The 21,668-nt window shown below is 33.3% G+C and overlaps 1 protein-coding gene across 1 annotated transcript in view; it reads left to right on the forward strand.

Annotated features, from left to right (window-relative positions):
• The first annotated feature begins 11,583 nt into the window (after nucleotides 1–11,583).
• LOC129235207 (mannose-P-dolichol utilization defect 1 protein-like) overlaps nucleotides 11,584–21,668 on the forward strand; it is a 74,868-nt gene continuing 64,783 nt past the window's right edge. The window contains exons 1-2 of the mRNA XM_054868914.1: nucleotides 11,584–11,782; nucleotides 14,924–14,989. Of these exons, the coding sequence (XP_054724889.1) occupies nucleotides 11,695–11,782; nucleotides 14,924–14,989 (154 nt within the window). The 5' untranslated portion in view covers nucleotides 11,584–11,694. The remainder of the gene's footprint in view (nucleotides 11,783–14,923; nucleotides 14,990–21,668) is intronic.

The following is a 21,668-nucleotide window of genomic DNA, read 5'->3' on the forward strand; positions in this document are numbered from 1 at the left end:
GAAAAGGATGAGATTCAGGAATTTTCCCACATTCGTTTTTTGATCTTTGAGCTTCAAAAACGCAATTTTAGATATCTTTAGTGATGCTAAAAACCAGAAGGACATGGCGGCTCCTCTCCGGAAAATTTTTTGAAATTGAAGTCCTGCGAAAACGCAGTCGTATGCCAACATTTATGATGTAGGGGGAAGGAAAAGGTTTGGAACTTTCCATCGGATATTGTTCGAAATTGGAGCCTTGAAATGCGATAGTTGGCTAATGGCCATCTTTGGTATCGTTAAAAAGGATGGGGTCAGGAGCTATCCCTCAAATTTTCGATATTGAAGCTTCAAAAACGTAATGTTAGTGATCTTCATTGATGTTAGGGGAAGGGCTCGGGATCGGGGGTTCTCCCCCGGAAAATTCTGAAAAAATCCGGACTTTTTTCAGAATTGAAGTTTTTAAAAACGTAATTAAAAGCCCCCATTAACGACATTTTTGGAAAAGTTTCCGATTCCACCGATATTTTCGAAGTTAAAGCTCTAAAAATTCAAAATTTAGGCGATCTTCGATGACAATGGAGAGAGGGAATAGAAGGACTCTCCCCTGGAAAACTTTTGGAATTAAAGTCATAAAAATACTATGTAGGTGATTTTTTGTGATGTGTTTGGGGGGGGGGGGAGGGAGAGTTTGGTGACCTTTTCCCGGAAATTTTTCTAATTTACAAACCTTTTAGGGGGGTGCTGCGATTGCCCAAATCGCCCCCTCCTCACTGTGGATCCGCCACTGGTTAAAGACATTTAAGTTTCCCAAGAAACTTTTCTGGATTTCTACTTAACTTCTGCAACAGCAGAAGAAGAACACCTATGAAAAACTGAAAAGTCGCCCACTCTCCCTTTTTTAGAAGTTGGCACTCCAATTTCATTTAAATGATTAAAAAAAATAAATAAATAAAAAACTTCGCAGTCTTAAAATTGAACAAGTAGATGATAAATGAGCAAGTACAATATAAAAGTTTAAAAAAAAGGATCTTTTTTTTTCTGAATGAAATCTTCAAATGTTATTTAGGAACGTCGAGATTCTGTATTATTAAATTACCTTACCCGGGTGACCGAAATATGTTTTAAATAGAAAAAAGACCTGAAATACAGCGAGAGAGATTTGAAGCTACAAACAACTTTTCTTATACTAATAACCTACAGTGAACCGTGTAGAAGCAAAAAAAAAAAAAAAAAATAATAAAATAAATAAATAAATAAAATAAAGAAATAAATAAAATAATAATAATAATAACAAAATGGGATTAGATAGCTTTACATCACTATTCTGTAATAATTTTTGTCTGGTAGTTAAAAACTGCTTGTTTATAACGTTTTATCATCAGTTAGGATTTCTAATGACGATGAAGTCACGATCGTGGAACTTTTTTCTATATGCTACATCAAAAAATGGGGGGATGGCTTGAAATGACCTTCTTTGGAAAATCCACGTAGCCATGTTATTGATAACTTGCTGGATCGCGGCACTTCTCGTTTCTTCCTACAGAACCCAGTCTGAGCAAATGGCTGAGCCAAGGTTTGGTTTTCGCACATAGAAGTTGGACCGTGGGCCCTCTTCTCTCTACAGGGCCTGTTTACTGAATAGGCCTAATAGGTCGTAGCAAAGCCCCTGTTTTTGGGGGCCTCAATTGGCTAAAACTATTCTAGCAAATGGGAAAAATTGTAATGTTTGACTGCAAAAGAGCACCGAAAAAGTTTGACCTAGGGTCCCAATATCGTAATCGGGGCCCGTGGTCAATAAGTTTTTGGGTTCCAGGGACCGCAGAAAAAATGTTAAAGTTTAAAACTAAGTTTGATTTTTGGAAAATTTTTATAAAATTGAATGAAAACAAAGCTCAACAATTTTCGGACTCCTCCTGACTCCGCCCCCCCCCCCGCGCGGTGCGGTGTCTTGTGGTACGTGGTTACGCCATTGAGTTATGTAGTTATCGTTAACCAACATTTAAAAATCTGGATGTCGTCGGCCCACAATGAAGTAGCTACTCATTTTTTTAGCCTAACTTATCTAACGTAAATATTTTTTCACGTAAAATTTTAAATCCCTCTTGGGGGGCCCTTATATTGTGGGAAACCTCCCATATGCGACGTTTGAGTTATGACAAATCTGCCACTGCCAGCCCGTTAGCAGCTAAAACAAAAGGCCATGGTCTCCATGACCTTTGAAAAATGAATAATAAAACCTTTTGGTCGGGGCCCCATAGCTGTTGTGTGTGCCCCGGATCCCACATGTATAAAAAATGTCCTTTTTGACAGCAGTAAAAGATGAGATAGAGAGAAAAAATAGGAAAGGAACACCCCCCCCCCTTTTTTTTTACTTAATCCTTTCTTTCTTTTTTGTCGAAAAGAACTTTTTTCTTACATATTTTCAACTTTAAGATTTCTTCGGGCTCCCTAGACCCCGTAATATATTTACTGGCAATGTAGGCAGTAAAAAAACTGCCTACATTGCCTATTTAGTAATCCGGCCCTGCCTGGCATCCTTCTCTCATTTAAGGCTCTCCAACAATAGAGATGTAACGGTAACATCAATAAATCTTAAATTATGCACTGGTTTATATAGCACCGTTTCCCGATTGAACCGATACTGTAGGGTAAACGGTCATGCGCATTGAAAAACCAAACTTGGATCATTTGCATATCAGATGTCTCTCTTCTTGCTTACGTTCGACACTCACGCCCGGTAGCGACCGGTTAGTTAATCACGTGACAGCTAATGATCACGTGCTCCAATCATCCAATCAACTGCTTAGAATGGTAACCGATGCGGTAACCGGTGATCATAGAACGCTGCGGTTAGTAACCGGTTACTTACCGGTCGACCGGTGAGGTTCGTCGAACGCAAGACTTATATGCAAAATTTCGCGATTGTACCTTTCTTCTTTCTTGCGGCGCTATTTTCAATGTTCTTGAGTGTAATTCGTAATGTCATATAATTAAATTTTCTAGCATTAATTGCTGTTCTTGTCAGTCTTATGGTAAATGTAGTTTCATCAAGAATTGATAAATATCGAATTCAACATAGTGGAAATGGCTGCTTAGAACTACGAACTACGCAATTTGCATTAATTTCTGACGTTTAGTAATGCTTCTTGAATTCTCATTTCTTTCTACGTGGGCCAGAATATCCACAAGACTTTAAAAATTTAGTTAAAAAGAATAAAGCAAAAAAGTCATGCATACAAACAAAAATTGCTGGGCTTATTAGCATTTTCTTCGATAAAGCATGCGTTTGTTTTACCTTTTTCATCCGCCATTAGACAGTGGCTGCTGTGCCTCCTATAATTTGTTGGAGTTGCGAATATTTTATCATTTGGTAAAATGTGTGGAGGAAAAACTGCGAATTTTCGACCTCCTACGATAAATTCGGGTTGCCCTTGCTCCTATAATTCACCTCTTGGGTGGTAGGAATTGCATAAAAACGATTTCTCTACTAATTTAGTAAAAATCTTTTCAACTGTGGATCATTATAAATCAAACTTGGATCGGCTAGTTCAGCCTAGAGTCCCTATATGAAAACGTAGTTTTCAGAGTTGCGACAACGCGGTATCATTTTCCTATTGGTCGAAGACCGCCTGAGGCAAGGTTTCTTCTTCTCCCGTAGGATTAACATGGAGCGTATGACAGTGCTGTGGAAAAACCCAGAATCTGAAAAATTAAAGGTGAGTCCAGGATTTTAATGCTCATATTACTGTTCTACAATGTTCAAATTATACGTGTGTAGCTTTACTTGAGTGAGTCCATTCCTATTTCTTTAACTATCGCGTAATTATATCAAGAACATGTGTTCCGGTGTGCTAAAATTCCATAATGACACTTTATTTGGGTCTTTTATAGTTATTTTTTCTGTTAAATCGATGATTCCAATCACAACGTTATTCAAAAACAACACTTTAAGACAAGGCAAATGTTTAAATTGTGTAAATTAATTTTTTTTAACGATACATCTCTGTATTCGGTTTGGCGCGATCAATTTCGTGCTTGGCGACGAGTGGAAGTAAACAAAACATACACTTGTGATGTGAAGAGATCTTTACTTGTGATTTGTATTATAAATGCCTTATGCTGCGGAAATTTTTATTTTAAATGAATGTGACTTGATATTAAAACCCGCTTTAACTTATGTTTTAATGTTAAGGTTTTTATTTTTCCTGATCATTTCTTAGACAAAATTTGACTAATGTATCGTTTTTTAATGTTCCTTCAAGCTATAAAACTCCAAGTTAAATCTTCTCTTTATGCAACGTAAGTATTTACAGTGTCAAATTTTTGTTTTTTGAAAGGAGATGCAGAGGAAATAAAATGCTTATAAATTATAGGACTTTCAGTGCTTGCTGGCGGTATCTTTTAATAACCTTTTGATTTATGGAAACGTTTTGTTATGATATTCTGCTAAATGTTTATTAGTTAAAATTTGTTAAAAAAAATGTCAGTCCGATTATGAAATTAATGTGACCACATGAATTTGCCAAAGCGTTTGAGGTGGATATGAAGTGCAACACTTGCTTGACACACAGTACAGTTTTTATCTATTTTTTAGGTTGAGCGAGCCAATTTAAAATGTATTATTTTAATTAAAAATTTAATGAATTGTAGGTAGTTTTGGTTACTTTGGTATTTTACTCTTTTTTATTCAACAAGCATGCCAGTCGCTGTGTGTTCCATCATAAACAGAAAACTGAGGTGTTCTAAGTTCGGTTCAAGTAGTGTGTTGGTACGTTTTATTATGCTCTAATTAGGGTTTACTAATTTTTAGGTTGCCTTGTTATTTCCTTTACCTGCTATTTCTTTATCACCTGAAGAATCAAGTGCATGCTATCACCCCACTTCAGGTTCGTAAAAATTTCTATTTTTATTGAGAAAATGATTTTTAAATAATTATGCCATGATTGATACATAGTTAAGTTTTAACAAGTTTTGAATTACCTTTGAAGTAAGGACTGTTATCATGGGTTTTTGAGATTGTAAAAGTCCTCCCAGCCACAAAGCTCTTGTTTGTCAGAAATTAGGTACATTTAAAGTTTTGCGAGTTGAAATATCAATACTTTTATAATAAAATGCTGAATCAAAGATTTTTTAAGTGAAACTTTATGCAAGGGCTTTGAAGTTATATCCAACCTTTTTGTGTGATGAAAAGTGGTGGGGATAAGCAATGTCGGTTAGAAGGAAAATAGTGGCTTGAATGCCTTCAGATATTGGAGGAAAGTGAGACCTTCCGCTCTTCTCGCTTTCTTTCTCATTTTGTATGGTTGCATGTACTACGTTTAGGCAGCGCGGAGATCAATATGTACATTTGTAATTACTTACTTTAGTTATCGTAAACAGATCATTTCTCTTCTTAAGAAGGAAGAAGATGATCATTATAAGTGGACACATGTATGTAATTTTATATAAGAAATACAATCTATTCAAAAGTGTTTGATGAACAATTAACATGTTTCGCGTCTATTGTGTGTCATTATGACACAACCCGTTTCTTGGAATCAAACTTTAGAAGAATTCTACTCTTCTAGATCAGCAGAAAAATAAAGTACATGAAGCTCTCACCCCACATCAATTTCGTAAAAATTTCGATATTTGGTGGAAAAATGATTTTTAAATAATCTTATCTCGATTAATGTGGAGTTAAATTTTAACTAGTGTGGCATTTTAAAATAAAGGCTGTCATAATGGGTTTTTGAGATTATCCGTAAAGATCAGGGTTCGAAAATATCCGATATTTTGATATATATTAGATATTTTTATATTTATCCGATGTTTTCAATCAATGCAAAATAAAGTCTTTAGTAACTGCTTCCTTAAATCAGAGTTGTTTATTTCTCTTATATTATTATTATTATAAATGCATCCACTTTAAAAGTAATGTTTCTTTCATTATTTATATTCATTTATTACATGTTCGTGATTTTGCCTCACCCACTCAAAAGGTAATTCAATTGCATCTGAGTTCATTTCAACCACTCATAAAAATAAATGTATAAATAAAAAATATTCAATTCATCAGAGATTATCTTAATTTGTTAAAGGCTTTAGAAAATCAATACTTTTGTCAGGAAATAGAACATTGAAATAAAAGGGAATTCAAATGCTCTAAGACAATGGTGAAAATGGACAATTTTGAAAACATATGGCTTTCAAAACTGATTCATGTGGCCAGCTGAAATATCTGGTATAGATAAATGAATTTACTGAAAAATGTGGCTTTATTTTAAAGAATAAATTCAAGCATCAGTTATATTGCATTCTCTATATTTTTACTTCACTTAAATTTATATGTTAAAGCCAAACAAGAACAGTTTATAAATAGTTTCTACAGTATGCACTCACATTTTTTCAATCACAAGCACAAGTAAGCTCTTTGATGAGGTAGTGGCATTCACGTAAAAGTTTAAGACAAGAGTTTAATTTTTTTTCTCCTCAATCTTGACTAAAACCATTAAAAAAATTAATTTTTAGTTTTCTGAAAATTACTCAGGACTGCTGAAATAACACTTTCTGGAAAAAAATTTGTTCAATATAACTGTGCCATGTGATTTCGTGATAGGATTTGTAGGACCATAGGAGCTATTTGTTGGTCAGAAAATAAAATAAAAAATATTAATATTATTAAAATAATTGAAACTTGAACAACGTGCCCCACTATCCAACATACCCCACCTAACCCCTACAATTTTGCTGTGGATATTCCTAAGTGAAATGCAGAAGAAACAAGCAAGTTTTCTCACGGTTCCTATAAAATTTGGAATCACGAACAATCATTACTTATTTTAGTCATCATAAACTGATGATTTCCCTTCTTAAGAGCAAAGATGATGCACACTAAAAAATATGTACATAATATTATGTACATAAATGAATGAAAAACATAATCTATGCTAGTCAAAAGAGATTGATGAATTAAAATATTCCCTGTAATATGTGTTTTACTTTTTCATGTGTTTTTAGAACACCCTGTTATTTGAAATTAAACTTTACAACACACTTAATGCAAAGTAGTTGAAATACAGCTCTATTTCAATTAAAGTGTGTTTATTTATTTTCCATTTATAATTTTATGAACTACTTTAAAAAACATTCCTGCCAATTCAAAACATCAGCCGTACTGATGATTTAGCACATTTGAAGAGTTTTACTTCAGCTTTAAAATTTATTTGCCCTTAATGTTTTTTAAGTTTCTTCCAGATATTCTGCAACTTAAAGAAAGCTCAACTACTAATTGATATGTAGCCCTGATGCAGATGTTCTAGAAAACTCATGATAATATTGTACTGTTTGCTTAAAAAGTTGTATACAATAGAATGATCTCCAGTATTAAGTTTACAAGGATGTCCAAAAATCATTTTCGAAGTTTTCTTAGCTTGACAGCTTTATCAAAACTAATTTTAATGAAGTTGTTTAAAAAATAATAATAAATTTCCATGTATAATATGCCATTCATGTTTGTTATGTTGTAAACTTCAGGAAATTTGTTGCCGAAATGGTCTTTGGATTTTCAACAACGACATACAAACCAACGAAAATTTTGTATTTAAATGCTAAATAGTGTAATTAAATGAAATTTTGATCTTCTTCATACAGACAATGCTGTATTTCTGATTTGTTACACTTATTATCAAATTTATTATCATTCATTAGTATAAATATATTGGAATGTAAAGAGGTTAAACAAACAATACTTTTGCGACAGAAATTTTGAAATAGTAGCTGGTGTTCTGTTTTGATTCTCTAAATTTAGAGTTTTGAATTTGTTTTGTAAATCAAGTGCTTTCTTTAGGTTTATGCTTGTCTGTCATGTAAAAATATTGTTTTCAATTCAGATTTATAATAAATTTTTTGGTATTTAAAGCAAGGCTAAAAAATTTAGATATACATAAAATTATGAAAGATGTATTTAGTTTTGTTTATTGTTATACCTTATTTCAGCATTAAATAAACAGTTCATTTCTGCTTATTCTGTTCCTGTAATTATCCAGAACCTCCCCCCTCTCAAAAAGAGATTTTTCGCCCCACTTAAACTACAGGACAGAATTTGAATAACTGCAAATAGCTCCAATTTTGGAAGGGATTGGTAGCAACTGTTATCTTAGTCCACTTTTGACTGTCAGTGCATCTGTTCTGTTTCTGACTGAGTTCTGGAAGTATTTTTCAGGATATTAGAACATACGTCATGTTCATCCATCCATGATATGGGGTAATGAATGGAATAACAATCTATATGAAAAAATCTGAACAAAACATTAAATTTATTTCAATCAAGGGAGTTTTTTTTTCATAAAAATTCACTTCACGAATAGTATAAGAGAAAATAAATTACAAGCATCAGTATATTTTGCCCTGTCTAATCGAAACTCCCTGATTGAGTAAATGGGAAAAAAACCTATAACAAAATTTATTTTCTTTATGTTTATAAGTGACTGAAAATTTTGATTAAACTAATGTTTTGTCCATAATTATTAATTTTAGGAAATGATACTTTGGAGTAAGGAATTTTTAAAAATTTGGTAATAATAACTACATTTTGAACATCTAAATATTTTGAGGTTACGTTGCATTTCAGAAAACACAAAGATTAATCTTTGCCTATTTTGTTACTTAAGCAGTTATTGATAATAATAGTGTGTCCCAAAATCTATGAAAACTACAAATCCTGTTTCGGTACCCTCAATTTGAGTTTGATTGCCTAGTTGAGAAAAATGTCTTTTTTTCCTCTTTTTTTCCTCGTGTAAAAATGTTGGAAATTCTGTGTTTGAAATAAAGTTTACAGATGTAACAACACCAAAAAATAAATTGAACATTAGATACTTTGGTTGTAATTTTTATGTGGTAATGACCTGAAGACTTAGTATGGAATTAATGAGTTTTCTTCATGCTAAGTTGTATTTAAAATATCTGTCAAAATTGAATGTAAACATTGCTTTTCCACAAAAATTGAAAATAAGTACAAGTCCTCTACTGGTGCTGTGAATGAGTTTTTCTTTGTAATATTGTTTTGATGTGAAAATACTGTTCAAAATTTAAGTAATAGATGTATGATGCAGAGAAATAAATAAATAACAATAGATACATTTGTTTCTTATTCATATGAGTTGAAAATAAGTAATGTTTAAAATTACACCCCCTCAACTCCTCAATTTATTTCTGAATATTTCTATCTACATCAAATTAAAGTAATAATTTTAAATTTTATTCAAATTAATATTTTAACCATGATTACCTACTGAACCACTAAAATATTTAGAAGTTCTTGGTATTTTTTCTTTCTTTTTTTTTTGGGGGGGGGGGTTACCTCGTTTTAACCATCTACCTATTTCTAGTATTAAGCTTTCAAATTTTCCTTTGCATATTTACCTTTCAGATTTTTAATTTAATGTTTAACTTAATCACATTTAAATCAGAAAATTGTACAGGGTAAACTTAAACATGCAATTTTTTTAATAGCAAACCATTTTTATTAGTAATATTGCTTTTTAGATGGTTACAGGAAATATTTTTAGATTTAAAACTCTTTATAACGCTTGCCTTTCCGAAACAAAAACAAGCAATTTCTAACGTGCATTATCTGTCGTTCATTTATTTATTTTCATTTTCTTACCTTTTTTTATCACTTCATTTATTTTGAATTAATTAAATTCTAATACATGGAGGTAAGAATTCACATGCTGCAAACTCCCAAAAATAAATAAATAAATAAATAAAAATTATTACAAAAAAAAAACTGTCGGCAGATTTAAATGGATATATTTTTGCTGAAATTAAAAACTAATAAACTATTCCTTAGTTTTAACTGTAAAAGGCATGTGACAGCAAAGTTGCACTTTTTGAAGATTAGCCCATTAGTGACTCAAGTTTTTAATTAAACTAATGTTTTCTTTTTCGGATGAAAATGCTGGACATTTTGCGTTTTAAATAAAGTTTATAGATACAATAACACCAAAAAATAAATTGAACAACAGAGATCTATGTTGTTTACAACAACAACAAGATAACAACTATAAGATCATGCTATTGATCTGAAAACTTAGCATGAAATAAATGAGTTTTCCTCATGCTAAATTGTTTTTAATTTTTAGTTTTTGTTTTCTCATAAAAATTCAAAATAAGTACAAGTCCTTTTTTGGTGCTCTGAATTGTTTTAATTTTGTTTCATTAAAAAAATGTCTACTACCTTTCATTCTAGAATTGTTTTGGTATAAAAATGTTGTTGAAAATTTTAAATAATAGATAGTGTACTTTCAAGAAATAAATATAAAACAATGGAGACATCTGTTTCTTATGCATATACGAATGTTAAAAAAATATATGTCAAAATACACGCCCCCCTCCCTTAACTTCCCAATTCATTTCTGAATATTTCTATCTGCATCTAGTTTCAAATAAAAATGACCTCTGATTAATATAATTTCGTTTTCAACTAAATACAAATTAATCTATTAACTAGGTGTGCCCACTAAACCATTCAAATATTCAGAGGTTCTTATTTATTTATTTTTTTTTTGGAGTGGGGGGGAGCGAGATAGGATCCCCAGTGTGGGGTGTCCCAGGTCTTAAGGGGTCCAACGGCCTATGAAATTGAAGAAAAAAAAAATTGAAAAAACCTAGCACTAAGACTTATTTAATGTTACAAATACACACTGATGGCCTCTGGGGAGGGGTTATAGAGATTTTGTTGCAGGGAGGCCCAAAATATATAGATCCGGGCCTGGATAGGATAACTTGTTTTAAAGCTTCTGCATATTTCTAGTATTACTCTTTCAAACTTTCCTTTGCATATACATGGGTGCCCCCCCCCCCCCCCCCCGTAGGTGGACATCCCAGGCATATATTTCCTTTCGGAATTTTTAAGCTAATGCTAAACTTTTCCATTTAAATCAGAAAATTGTATTTTTTTTCCTTTTATAGAAAAAAAAATAAATAAGCAATGCTTTTGATATCAATTCAAGAAATATTTCTATGTTCAAAAATCTTTATAAAACTTAATTAATGTAGCAAAAACAAGCAATTTTTATGTTCGTTATTTGTTGCTTATTTATTTATTTTCATTTTCTTAATCAGTTTTTATTCCTTCATTCATTTTGAATCAATTCAAACTATAATATAATTTTCGTTGTCTCAGAATCTTTTGATTAATTTAAAATTAATCGTATTAAAGAGAATAAGGTTAAAGAAAAAATCTGCTTTTACTTCTGCTAACACAGGGCCATTTTGTCTTTTTCTAATGTTTGAATCAAAATCGAGCGTTTCATTTATTGACAGCATGCATTTTCGAATCCGCGTGCTTACATACTTCAGAACCCGTTCTTCCCGCTCCCGCTTGTGACTATTTTTGTAATGAAACTCGAAAGCGAACAAGGAGCCAATCTTGCAGCTCGGCGGCAACCCTATCTTTCTCCCGTAACCGGTTGCGCTTTCCGAGCGTAGCTGTTGTCGCAACTCTGAAAACTACGTTTTCATATAGGGACTCTAGTTCAGCCAAAAATAAAAGATAGTATTAAAATATTCGCTGCAATCAGTTAACTGTAACTGAGATGTCAATGGCAGACTACAGGTCAATGTTGATAGTTTCGCAATCTTTTAGTCTTATTCTATCTCTATGAGATAATGTTGACTTAATCTACTTTTATATGTACAATTAGCCTCGAGCTTTTTACTGTCAAATTTAACATGGCTGAACTCTTTCGGCAATTCCTCCCATTATTTATTTCTGATAAATGCATGAATGAATTCTTCGTTAAGTTTAATTTACTGGATGGTATGTAAAAATGTTTGAACAAATATGAATGTTATTCTTACATAAATTTCTTTCGGGGTTGAAAATTTCCTGTTTTAACAAATTCCGCTTTGGTTGTGATAAAAAGTATGTTTTATAGTAAAACTACTATTTGTTTTCGCTTCAATGCCTTGAGAAATGACACAGTTCGCGCAATTTTTTAAGAAGTTTTATCGAACTGTGCTTTTATTCAACTCCTGTCTTTTAGTTAGTAAAAAAAGAAAGGAAATATATATCGCTGCCTCATAACAACAGTAGGATATCTTAGTGTTATTCCTGGGATTAAATGTCATACTGTTGCGCGGAGGCGACCTTATATAGGACCTATTTCTTAACATGGTTCAGACAAATCTCGACTGCCATGCCAGGACGCCTAGGATTTGAAAAAAAAAAGAAAACTCAGTAAACAAATTTTTTAGAACAGGGATATTTCAAAAGTCATGTAACTCTGAATTTTCCTATAATCTCTGAGATATAATTTGTTTGGCACCTAAAATTTTTTTCCTAGTGATTAAAATTTTACAATTTCTGTTGGTCTCTACACATATCTATATAAATTCTCACTGCTATTTTAGAAAGATATGCCCTTTTGAGTATCCACATATTTTTTATACCACTCTTTTTTATAAATTAGTGCCTTGCTCTTTTTGAAGTCTGCTTCGATTGCCAAATGAAAAATGAATTTGTTTCTCAAAAAGTGCCTCAAGTTTCCTAAATGTCTTAGAATTATGGATGAATATAGTTGCATAAACCCATAGTGTACTTATATTTTTGCTAAATGTGCTATGTTTGAAGTAGTCCTATGGATCACTTGGGGATCTGCAGCTTATAGAATCTGAATGGAATACTAGCATATGATTGAACAGGCCCGGCTCCCGGGGTAGGCAACCTAGGGCGACAGATTTTAGGGGTGGCAAATTTCGAAATTGAAACTTTTTTTAAAAAAAAAAGTATGAATATCTGTTTTAGCACCTTAAGATTCACTGCTTCAATGCCAAAAAAGAAAAATAAATAAATTAATTAATCAATAAAGAAAATAATTATTATTGTAATGTAGAGTGTGTATTAGTGCTTGGACATGCAAAACATCGTTTGGAATTTTTCAAGAAATTCAATTTAATTTTAGAGACTGCAAATTGAGTGATTTAAAAGTTTTTTGAAAATGTTAATATCTGTTTTAGGACCAAAAGATGCACTACTTTAATGTTAAAAAAGATAAGTTAATAAAGTGTGTAACAGTGCTTGGCTATGCAAAACCCAGTTTGGAATTTAATTAGAAACTCACTTGAATTTTAAGCACTTTACTATTATTTTTATTTTATTAATATACTATTTTTATTTTATATTATTATTATTATTATGACTTGGGGGTGGGGAGGGGGCGGCGGCACTTGTCAGTGGGGGGGGGGGGGTCGCCTAGGACGGCAGAACTACTAGAGCCGGCCCTGTGATTGAAAAAGATGCTTATCGATCCAAAACATTCATGCCTCCCGAGTTTCAAAACTAACTCATGGTGCCGTTAACTCTCTGCTCTACTAACCCTGCCACTGGGTCCTTAATTGTCTTTTAAATCTTTTATTTGATACTTTTAAAATGTGTGTCAAATTTAATGTGTCTAAAATTATCTGTCAGTTTGATTTTCGTACATGGGTTAAAATTTATCTACTCAGTATACTTTCGATATCTCAAAAACCTTGATATGATGAAAAATTATTTTTGCCCTTGATTTTGCGTATTTATCTAATATTAATTTTCTTTCTTATGTCGAAGAATATTTAATCAAAACCTTGTTATGTCGAATATTTTTCAAAGTCAAATACAATTTTTCGGGAAAAATCGCAGTTTATTGAAGTTGTGAAGCAACTCGAGGAATGTTTCCAAAAATTTCTCACACTCTTCATTATTTCAGGTTTAGAATAGGAAGGATTTGGGGAAGCTTATCTACTGTCACTTTCATTCTAGAGCCCCGCAGGTGTCAGAAAATGTCCTGAGAAACTCAAGAAACCTATCTAAAACTTTTTGCCCCCTTCTTATGCCATTGTTTTGAACCTTTTGACTCCATTTTCACCTCTGTTAAAAAGGGAGATGAATGTAAAACCTTTTAGAGACACAAGAAATGGTATAATCCTTTGTCCAACTTTTCTTCTGGGGCGCTCGAAATTCATTTAAAACCATTCTGCAACTTAGTAATCCAAATCTTTGATAAGTTTAGTTGTGGTTAATTAGTACATTTTGCTACTTCATTAGAGCGTTTTTTTTTTTTTTTAAATTCTTTTCTCTCTATTATTTTTGTCTCAATTTAAAAATTAAAATTTTTTGTTATTGTATTAAGATTTTTTTCCAACTTTAATTAGTACATGTTTCCACTTATTTTTAACTATCATGACTAATTTTTAGAGTATTATTTTATTTTAATTAGAACCATATTATCTCAAACTCGATATGCGAAATTTTTTTTACTGTCCCTCCGACTTCGTGATATCGCGAGTTTACTGTATTTAGTTTGATATTAACCTCTTGGTAAAATGTGTTTCTTTTCTGGTTTTGAGGAGATGGGCAACTTTTTTTCTTTGCATTTTTCACATACGGACTTTGCTAATTTTTGGTTGTTTGTTTGGGTTGATTAAAAAGAAAAAAAAATACAAGATTGTAAACTCATTTCCATTTAAGTGTTAACATGTACTTTTCTCCACACACACCCCACCACTTAGCTGTGAACCTTAGGTTTCACCGTCCCGGGGGGTACTAGAGCCAACCTCATAAAATTTTTGCCTCACAGTACAGATTTAAAAATTTTGAATCAGAATGTTAGAAAGTGCTAAAACCTTTTCTTGGACAGAACATAGTCTTTATAATTCAACATTTCTCTTCACTTAAGTTTTAAGATGCCTCTTTTTGAACTAAGTTTTGGGATCCGTTTGAAACCGAAAGTATATGTTAAGTAACTTAATTCTGTGTTGAAATGGATCACAATTCATTTTTTTTTCTCCGTAATGTCATTGTTTATTAGTTAAATGTTATTTAATATTTCAATTTTTTATTGTTTTCATTTTTTAATTCTTAGTTGTACCTTATTTGATAACTTTAAAACTAAAATGAAATTTCTTGCTCTTTATATTGCAGCTGATTGTTTGAAGCAAACTATAAGTAAAGCTTTAGGTACAGGAATAATTCTTGGCTCTACTTTAGGTAAGATCTTGTTATCATTTACGTTTTCTAAAAGATAAATAATTATGAAACATTGAGTTTGTGTGGATAAAAACTAATTTCTTAGAGGGAAGCTCAAAAGCAGAATACTTTATGATGTACTGCAGCACAAAATCATTTGGCTAAAATTGTTCTGCAAGATAAATTCATGCATTATAAATTTACATGCAGAACATTTTCAAATGCTACAATCAACAAAAAATAATTGTACTCGTAGAAACGTCATCTTTTTCAAAAACCATAATCCAAAAATGAAAACTGTTTCATGCTGGAGTATGAAAGGAACATTTTATTTATTTGTTCAGTACTCAGTCTCACTCAGCTTAAAATTTCAGACTCACATTCTTGACAGGAAATGCAAAGCCATGTCCTGTACGATTTCTTCATTCTTATAAACTAATAGTGCAGTTTCTGTTCCTCCAAACCTGGAGGAGTTCCGAGTGCTTTCACTCTATTCCAAGTATATCGCTGCTTTGAAAGCTGTATTTTCCCTCAGAATAATAGCACATTGCCAATAGATGGCTACACAAAGTTGTTGAACAAAATTTTTTACATTAATCAATCATTTACGAATCAGTCTTCCATGGTGCTTAAGGAGCATAAAGCTGCTACAAGTAGTAAGAGATGACACTTTCTTTTGCAGACGTTCTGCAAATATCTTCCAACTAAAAAGATGTAAAGTTGCTGAAATTCTGCAGATTTCTTCAAATTTGAAATAAATCTATACTGCCACAGCATTAGCACAAACGTGGTATCTGCAACAGAGTTCAAAGTAAGAAATTGCTGTACCTCCATGTATTTGATTCAGATGCAACTTTTTCATTATATAAAAAAAAAATTTCCATTGGCAAATGACCGTAAACCACTTAGGTGAAGTATGTGATGAAAGATCACTTAGTGACTGAACTTTTTTTCAAAAGTTCAGGTACAACTTTTGTGCTTAGCATGGCAGCATATTTCTTGCAAATTACACATAAAAGTTAACATTTTGCCGGAGCTTTCAACCATATAAGTGTAATTTGCATGATTTTTACATTTCTAATCTGAAGAAATCTGCAGAATGGTAGAAATTAACAGCATGTAAAATTAATGTTGGAAATTAAAATACATTAAATAGCAGAATTAAAAACTGTTAACTTAATTCCATCTAGTATAAAGCAGATTAAAATGGAACATATTAGGTGTGGAAAAATAAGTTATTTAATAGCAGACAAGCTTAATATGTATTATGTTGTTTAAAATTTAGGGAGTTGGTTCGTTGCAACAAGCCAAAGATCTGGGGTAGAGTCTCACATAAAATAAAATTGTGCCAGATTTTATTTCACTTTATTTATTTTATTTATTTTCAAGTTATTTTTAAAAATGCAAACATGGAAAAATTTTATTATATAGGTCAGATTTTTCCGTGCATCAGTGCTGATTTCCCAGACCAGCAATGGAGAATTCCTGTTCTAAAAAGTTTTACAAGGCCATTCCTTGTGCTTTTACAAATGCACTTTCTTATTTCCCTGACCTAAAACTTAACTAGGAGCTATAGAATTTTTGAATATTTCTAGAGGGAAAGTAGGGTTCACATATTCATACACAAAGAGTGGGGTGCATGCTTTCTCTATACAAGATGCTTGTACTTTTAATAACCTGATTTACTACAATTCTAATTTTATTAACTCCACACAAAACATAGGAAAGATTAATATCACAAAGAGAAGGAAATAGTCCCCCAAGGCAGAGTGAGAATTAAACCTACGACTTCTTAAATTGTTCCTTCTTTCATGAAAGTGTTGTTACCATTGAAAAGACCACGATAAATGCAATGTACCAGAAAGCCCGAGTTTCTCAACCAGAGACTGTATTAGAACTCTTCAGTCTGGAATAAACCAGGCTGTCTGGCATATTGCCTGTAGTTCCGACTTAAGAGTGGTAACTTATTGTTTAATACCATGATAAAGTTTAATTTTAGAAAAGTGCCTTCTACAAGCTCATTATTGACGAATTTTCCAGGGCAGGGGGAAGGAGAGCAGAGACCTAGGGAAAAACAAAAAAATGCATACACAAATCATGATTACATTGCTTCCAAAATTTGAGGGCGGCAAGCAATTGATTCGCCCCTGATTTCCCAGATGAATTGTATGATTCCTCTGCATTTAAAGTCAAAAAACTACTAATGAACAGGGGTGTACATAGTATAAAATGAAGTCTCCAAAAAAGCGTCTGTGTGTTTGAACTCCCAAAACTTGAGAACTACCCGGCCGATTTTGCTGAAATTTTCACAATTTATTCCTTTAAGCTCTGAGAAGGTTTGCAGGCCAGTTAGAAAATAATTCGATGAATGGTTGTTTTTTTATTCTAATTTAGGCCCAACTGTCATGTAAATTCTCGACTATGGGAGTTAAAAATTACTTGCACACATTAATATTACATATCGTTGGAAAGAGTAGAATTTCCTGCGTTCTACGCAATTTGTTTCAAGGCTCTAACTTACTTACGGCGGGAGTTATTTGCATTTTTAGCTCGATTTTGTTTAGGCTTAGCTGAAATTTAGGCACTACTTGCTTCATTAAATCTATCAATAAAAAGCGAAGGAATTGTCCCACAGTTTTCTTTTTGACACCATTCAAGAGAGCTGCTTTTTTTTACTCCAGATTTAACTCAACCTATGGTTGAAAGTTGAAGCCTCTATCTCCATTAGAAAAAAGTTACAAGCGAATTAAATGAAGTTCAAAAATCTAATCTCTATTCAAGTTTTTAACCATTTTATTTTGCGTTTCCACGGTAACGCTTTTTGAATGGTATACGCCCAAAATGTCGCGGCCAAAATGTCGCGGGACAAAATGTCGCCGGTCCACAATGTCGCCGGCCCGAAATGTCGCCGGTCCAAAATGTCGCCAGTACAAAATGTCGCCGGTCCAAAATGTCGCCGGCCCAAAATGTCGCCGGTCCAAAATGTCGCCGGTCCAAAATGTCGCCGGTCCAAAATGTCGCCGGTCCACAATGTCGCCGGTCCACAATGTCGCCGGCCCAAAATGTCGCCGGTCCAAAATGTCGCCGGTCCAAAATGTCGCCGTCCCAAAATGTCGCCGGCCCAAAATGTCGCCGGCCCAAAATGTCGCCGGCCTAAAATTCGCTAGTTCAATTTGTACGAAAAATTTAAATGTACGTCGATGCTTTCCAGCATAAAAGTTGCGAAAGAATATTAATTGCCTTTCAAAGTAAGTTCCTTCAAAAATTCCAAACGTTTTCTCCTGTCTTAATTCGTAAACATCAGATTAATTCCAGAAAATTAATAGTTTTCAGAAAAACATACGTTTTTCTGTATACTATTACAAACGTAAACATGTGAAAGGCTGCTGCAACGGAATTCTCTTTCTCGTTTAATCTGATTAATAATAATACTCAAGATGTAACATAAAGGATCAAGATGTAACGCAAGGATTCAGACAAAAAATTGGTATGGAAGTAAAACTAAACTGTTCTAAACGCGAATGAAAGAATAGTGAGGCGCAATTTGAATATGGCAAGAGAATAGGAGGTTTGTGTTTTTTGGCGTAATGAAGTAAAAACAAATAACTCCTTCACTCTAACATATTATTACGGTGGCGACAGGTCAGTCATTTAGGGGATCAGGCGGAATGGCCCTCGACTTTGAATTTTTTTTTATATACAAGTGGGAGTGGTTTTTATAGCAATCCTATGAAATTTGCATTGGTTATACATACGCCCGTTATCCTCCCTCTCCCCTTTCACTGGAAAAATTCGAAATCACGGGCCAGGGTGGAAATAAAGTAGAAAAGTATCTTAATGAAATTTAATTTTCTCATAGATTTATCAACATTACCCTAAGAACTGTTTAAAAAAAAAAAAAAAAAAAAAACTACGTTTTCAGTGAGATATACGTTGGTTAAAGTAAGATCAAAACTGCCGTGGGAACTCCCATCTCTTATGAGTAAAATTCTGAAATTACGTCGAAATGTTCACCGTCAAATCTTTTAAAATCAATGAAACCCGTAACTGCTGAAACAGGTGTCTTTCACTCAGATTTTTGAAAAACGACTCTACGCGATGACAAATATTTTCAATTCTCAACATTCATGAAATTTATATATTCGATAGAACACCAAGGGACAATTTCAGAACAGCTATTTTATTGAAGGTTTTCAAGAGAATACTTTCATGCATGCGAAGTAGCGCTTGTCAGCTAATCACATTTTCCAATTTTAAATAGAAAAGAAAAAATTTCATAATGTAGGGTGAAATAACTGATATCAATGAGATTATTCAGATCAATTTTGACCTAGACTTATTTTTAAAATGAGTTTCAAAAAGTAATAGTTCCACCTCAATATAGCTTGGTAATTCAGAAAGAAAAGAATATTGATAATAATAATAATAAACAAATAAGTTTTTCTCTCTCAGAAAAAATTGCTGTTTTAATTAGTGAATTTTTACTACGCAAATTATATAAGAATGCAAACTCAGTTTTTATTTAGCACTCACGCTAGTTAAAGTGCTACAAAAATGAGAGGAATACACGACTAATTTAGATTTTATTGATATCATGCTCAACCTCTCATATATAAATTCAGTATATTTTTCATTGTTTATTTAATTACACTGACTCGCGTAAACGATTACGAAACTCAACTTAGAACGAAAATAAGGCTTGTTTTCGTTTAATTTCACTTGTATACTACATTTTTGTATGAATCCTCGCATTACTTCTTGAGATATAGCAGTCACATAAAACGATAAAAATTATTCTGTGATCCATCCTTTTGGGATGACTGAAGCCAAAAATAAATGAGCAACTCGCATTTTAAGATATACCTGTAGACCAAATTTTGTCTTAACCCTTGTACAGTAGACCCTCGTTTTACGCGGGGGTTATGTTCCACGGAAATGCTGCGTAAATCGAAACCGCGAAAATTGAGACCTAATATTAGTGTCAAAATAGGAATTAGGTTCCGTAGATTAAAAAAATACTTCATTCTAGTGATGACTAATTGTATAAAAAGTTTAATGTGTACTTATATCAATTTTTATGCACAATATGCATAAAGAAAACAAACTAATTTCGTGTTCTGTTTATGAAGAAGAGCTGACTATGATAGTTTTTTGGTAGTCATTAAGAATTTTTCCTCCAATTCTTTGCTTAACATTAACTCATCCATGATCACTTGCGTCATTTCCATGATAGAATCTTCTTTCACTGACAAATCAGAAAAATCATTCCTATTGTCTACAGATGGTTCGAAAATTTTCAATGTGAGCGTTTTTGGTTGTGTGTCACCGGAGTCGGTATCCGCGTTGGTTTTGACCTCCTTTGTCACTCCTAAAAGTTCTTCTTCCAGTGAGTTCTGAACTGTGTGAGTTTAATCACTTTACTTCTGATGGAAAACGCTCTGGAACCAATCGCATAAAATGTCTCCAAGGACCCAAGTTCGATTATTAGCACGCCAAAATGCAGTTAGTTACGTGTAATCTGCAATCTTTAGGAGCTTGGGTTTTGAAAGAGAGGAAAATGTTACCTGTTTGCATTGCCGCATCTGCGTAACACCGAAACTCATCTGCGTAAATAAAATAAAGGTGTCAAATCTTCAACCGCGTATAATCGAAACCGCGTAAAATAAACCCGCTGAAAACGAGGGTCTACTGTATTACTTTTTGAGATATATCAATCACAGATAATAAAAAAGAAAGGAAAAAACATTCGATTGCTCCACCCTCTGGTGTTATTGAGCCCAAAATCTGTCCCCCTGCTGCTTCCTAACATTTTATTTGATTCCCTTCATCATTTTTTGAGCAATGACAGTCACGCATATCGATGAAAACGTTCAGTTACTCCACTATCTTGAACGAATTGACGCAAAAAACCACGCAGCCCTAAATCATATATGGGTACTTGCGGGTATCGTTCGAATTCTTACTACAGGTTTTGACGTAGAATGTCCCCAAAAAATCGGTCACATACAAACGCACACTATTCTTGAAGAAAAGTTTAAAATAATTTAGCGAACGTCAGAACTGAACGCCGTCAGAACGTTTTACAGTTGGTAGATAGCGAGTCACAAGAAATAAGATAACGTAACGCTTGTATTCTATTTGTTTGCTGAAAAACAGCCGAGAGTTGTGAATCTAAACGGAATAATCTTTTTAGAATTTATCATGAAACTCGGTTAGTCCAGTCCCATTTTTAACGGAGACATTCATTAAAGGCAGTAACCATTTATTCTGCAAATTTGGTGTTAAACATCATTTTTGTACATTTTAATTTTTCTTACCAACTGAATAAACGAATTTTGGATCTACAATATTTTGGACAGGCGACATTTTGGCCCGGCGACATTTTGGCATGGCGACATTTTGGCACGATGACATTTTGGACAGGCGACGTTTTAGCCCGGCGACATTTTGGATCGGCAATATTTTGGCCCGGCGACATTTTGGACCGGCGACATTTTGGACCGGCGACATTTTGGACCGGCGACATTTTGGCCCGGCGACATTTTGGCCCGGCGACATTTTGGCCCGGCGACATTTTGGCCCGGCGACATTTTGGCCCGGCGACATTTTGGACCGGCGACATTTTGGCCCGGCGACATTTTGGCCGCGACATTTTGTCCCGCGACATTTCGGTGGCGACATTTTGACCCCAAACCTTTTT

The sequence above is a fragment of the Uloborus diversus genome, chromosome 2 (genome assembly GCF_026930045.1).
Source record: "Uloborus diversus isolate 005 chromosome 2, Udiv.v.3.1, whole genome shotgun sequence".
Classification (NCBI taxonomy): domain Eukaryota; kingdom Metazoa; phylum Arthropoda; class Arachnida; order Araneae; family Uloboridae; genus Uloborus; species Uloborus diversus.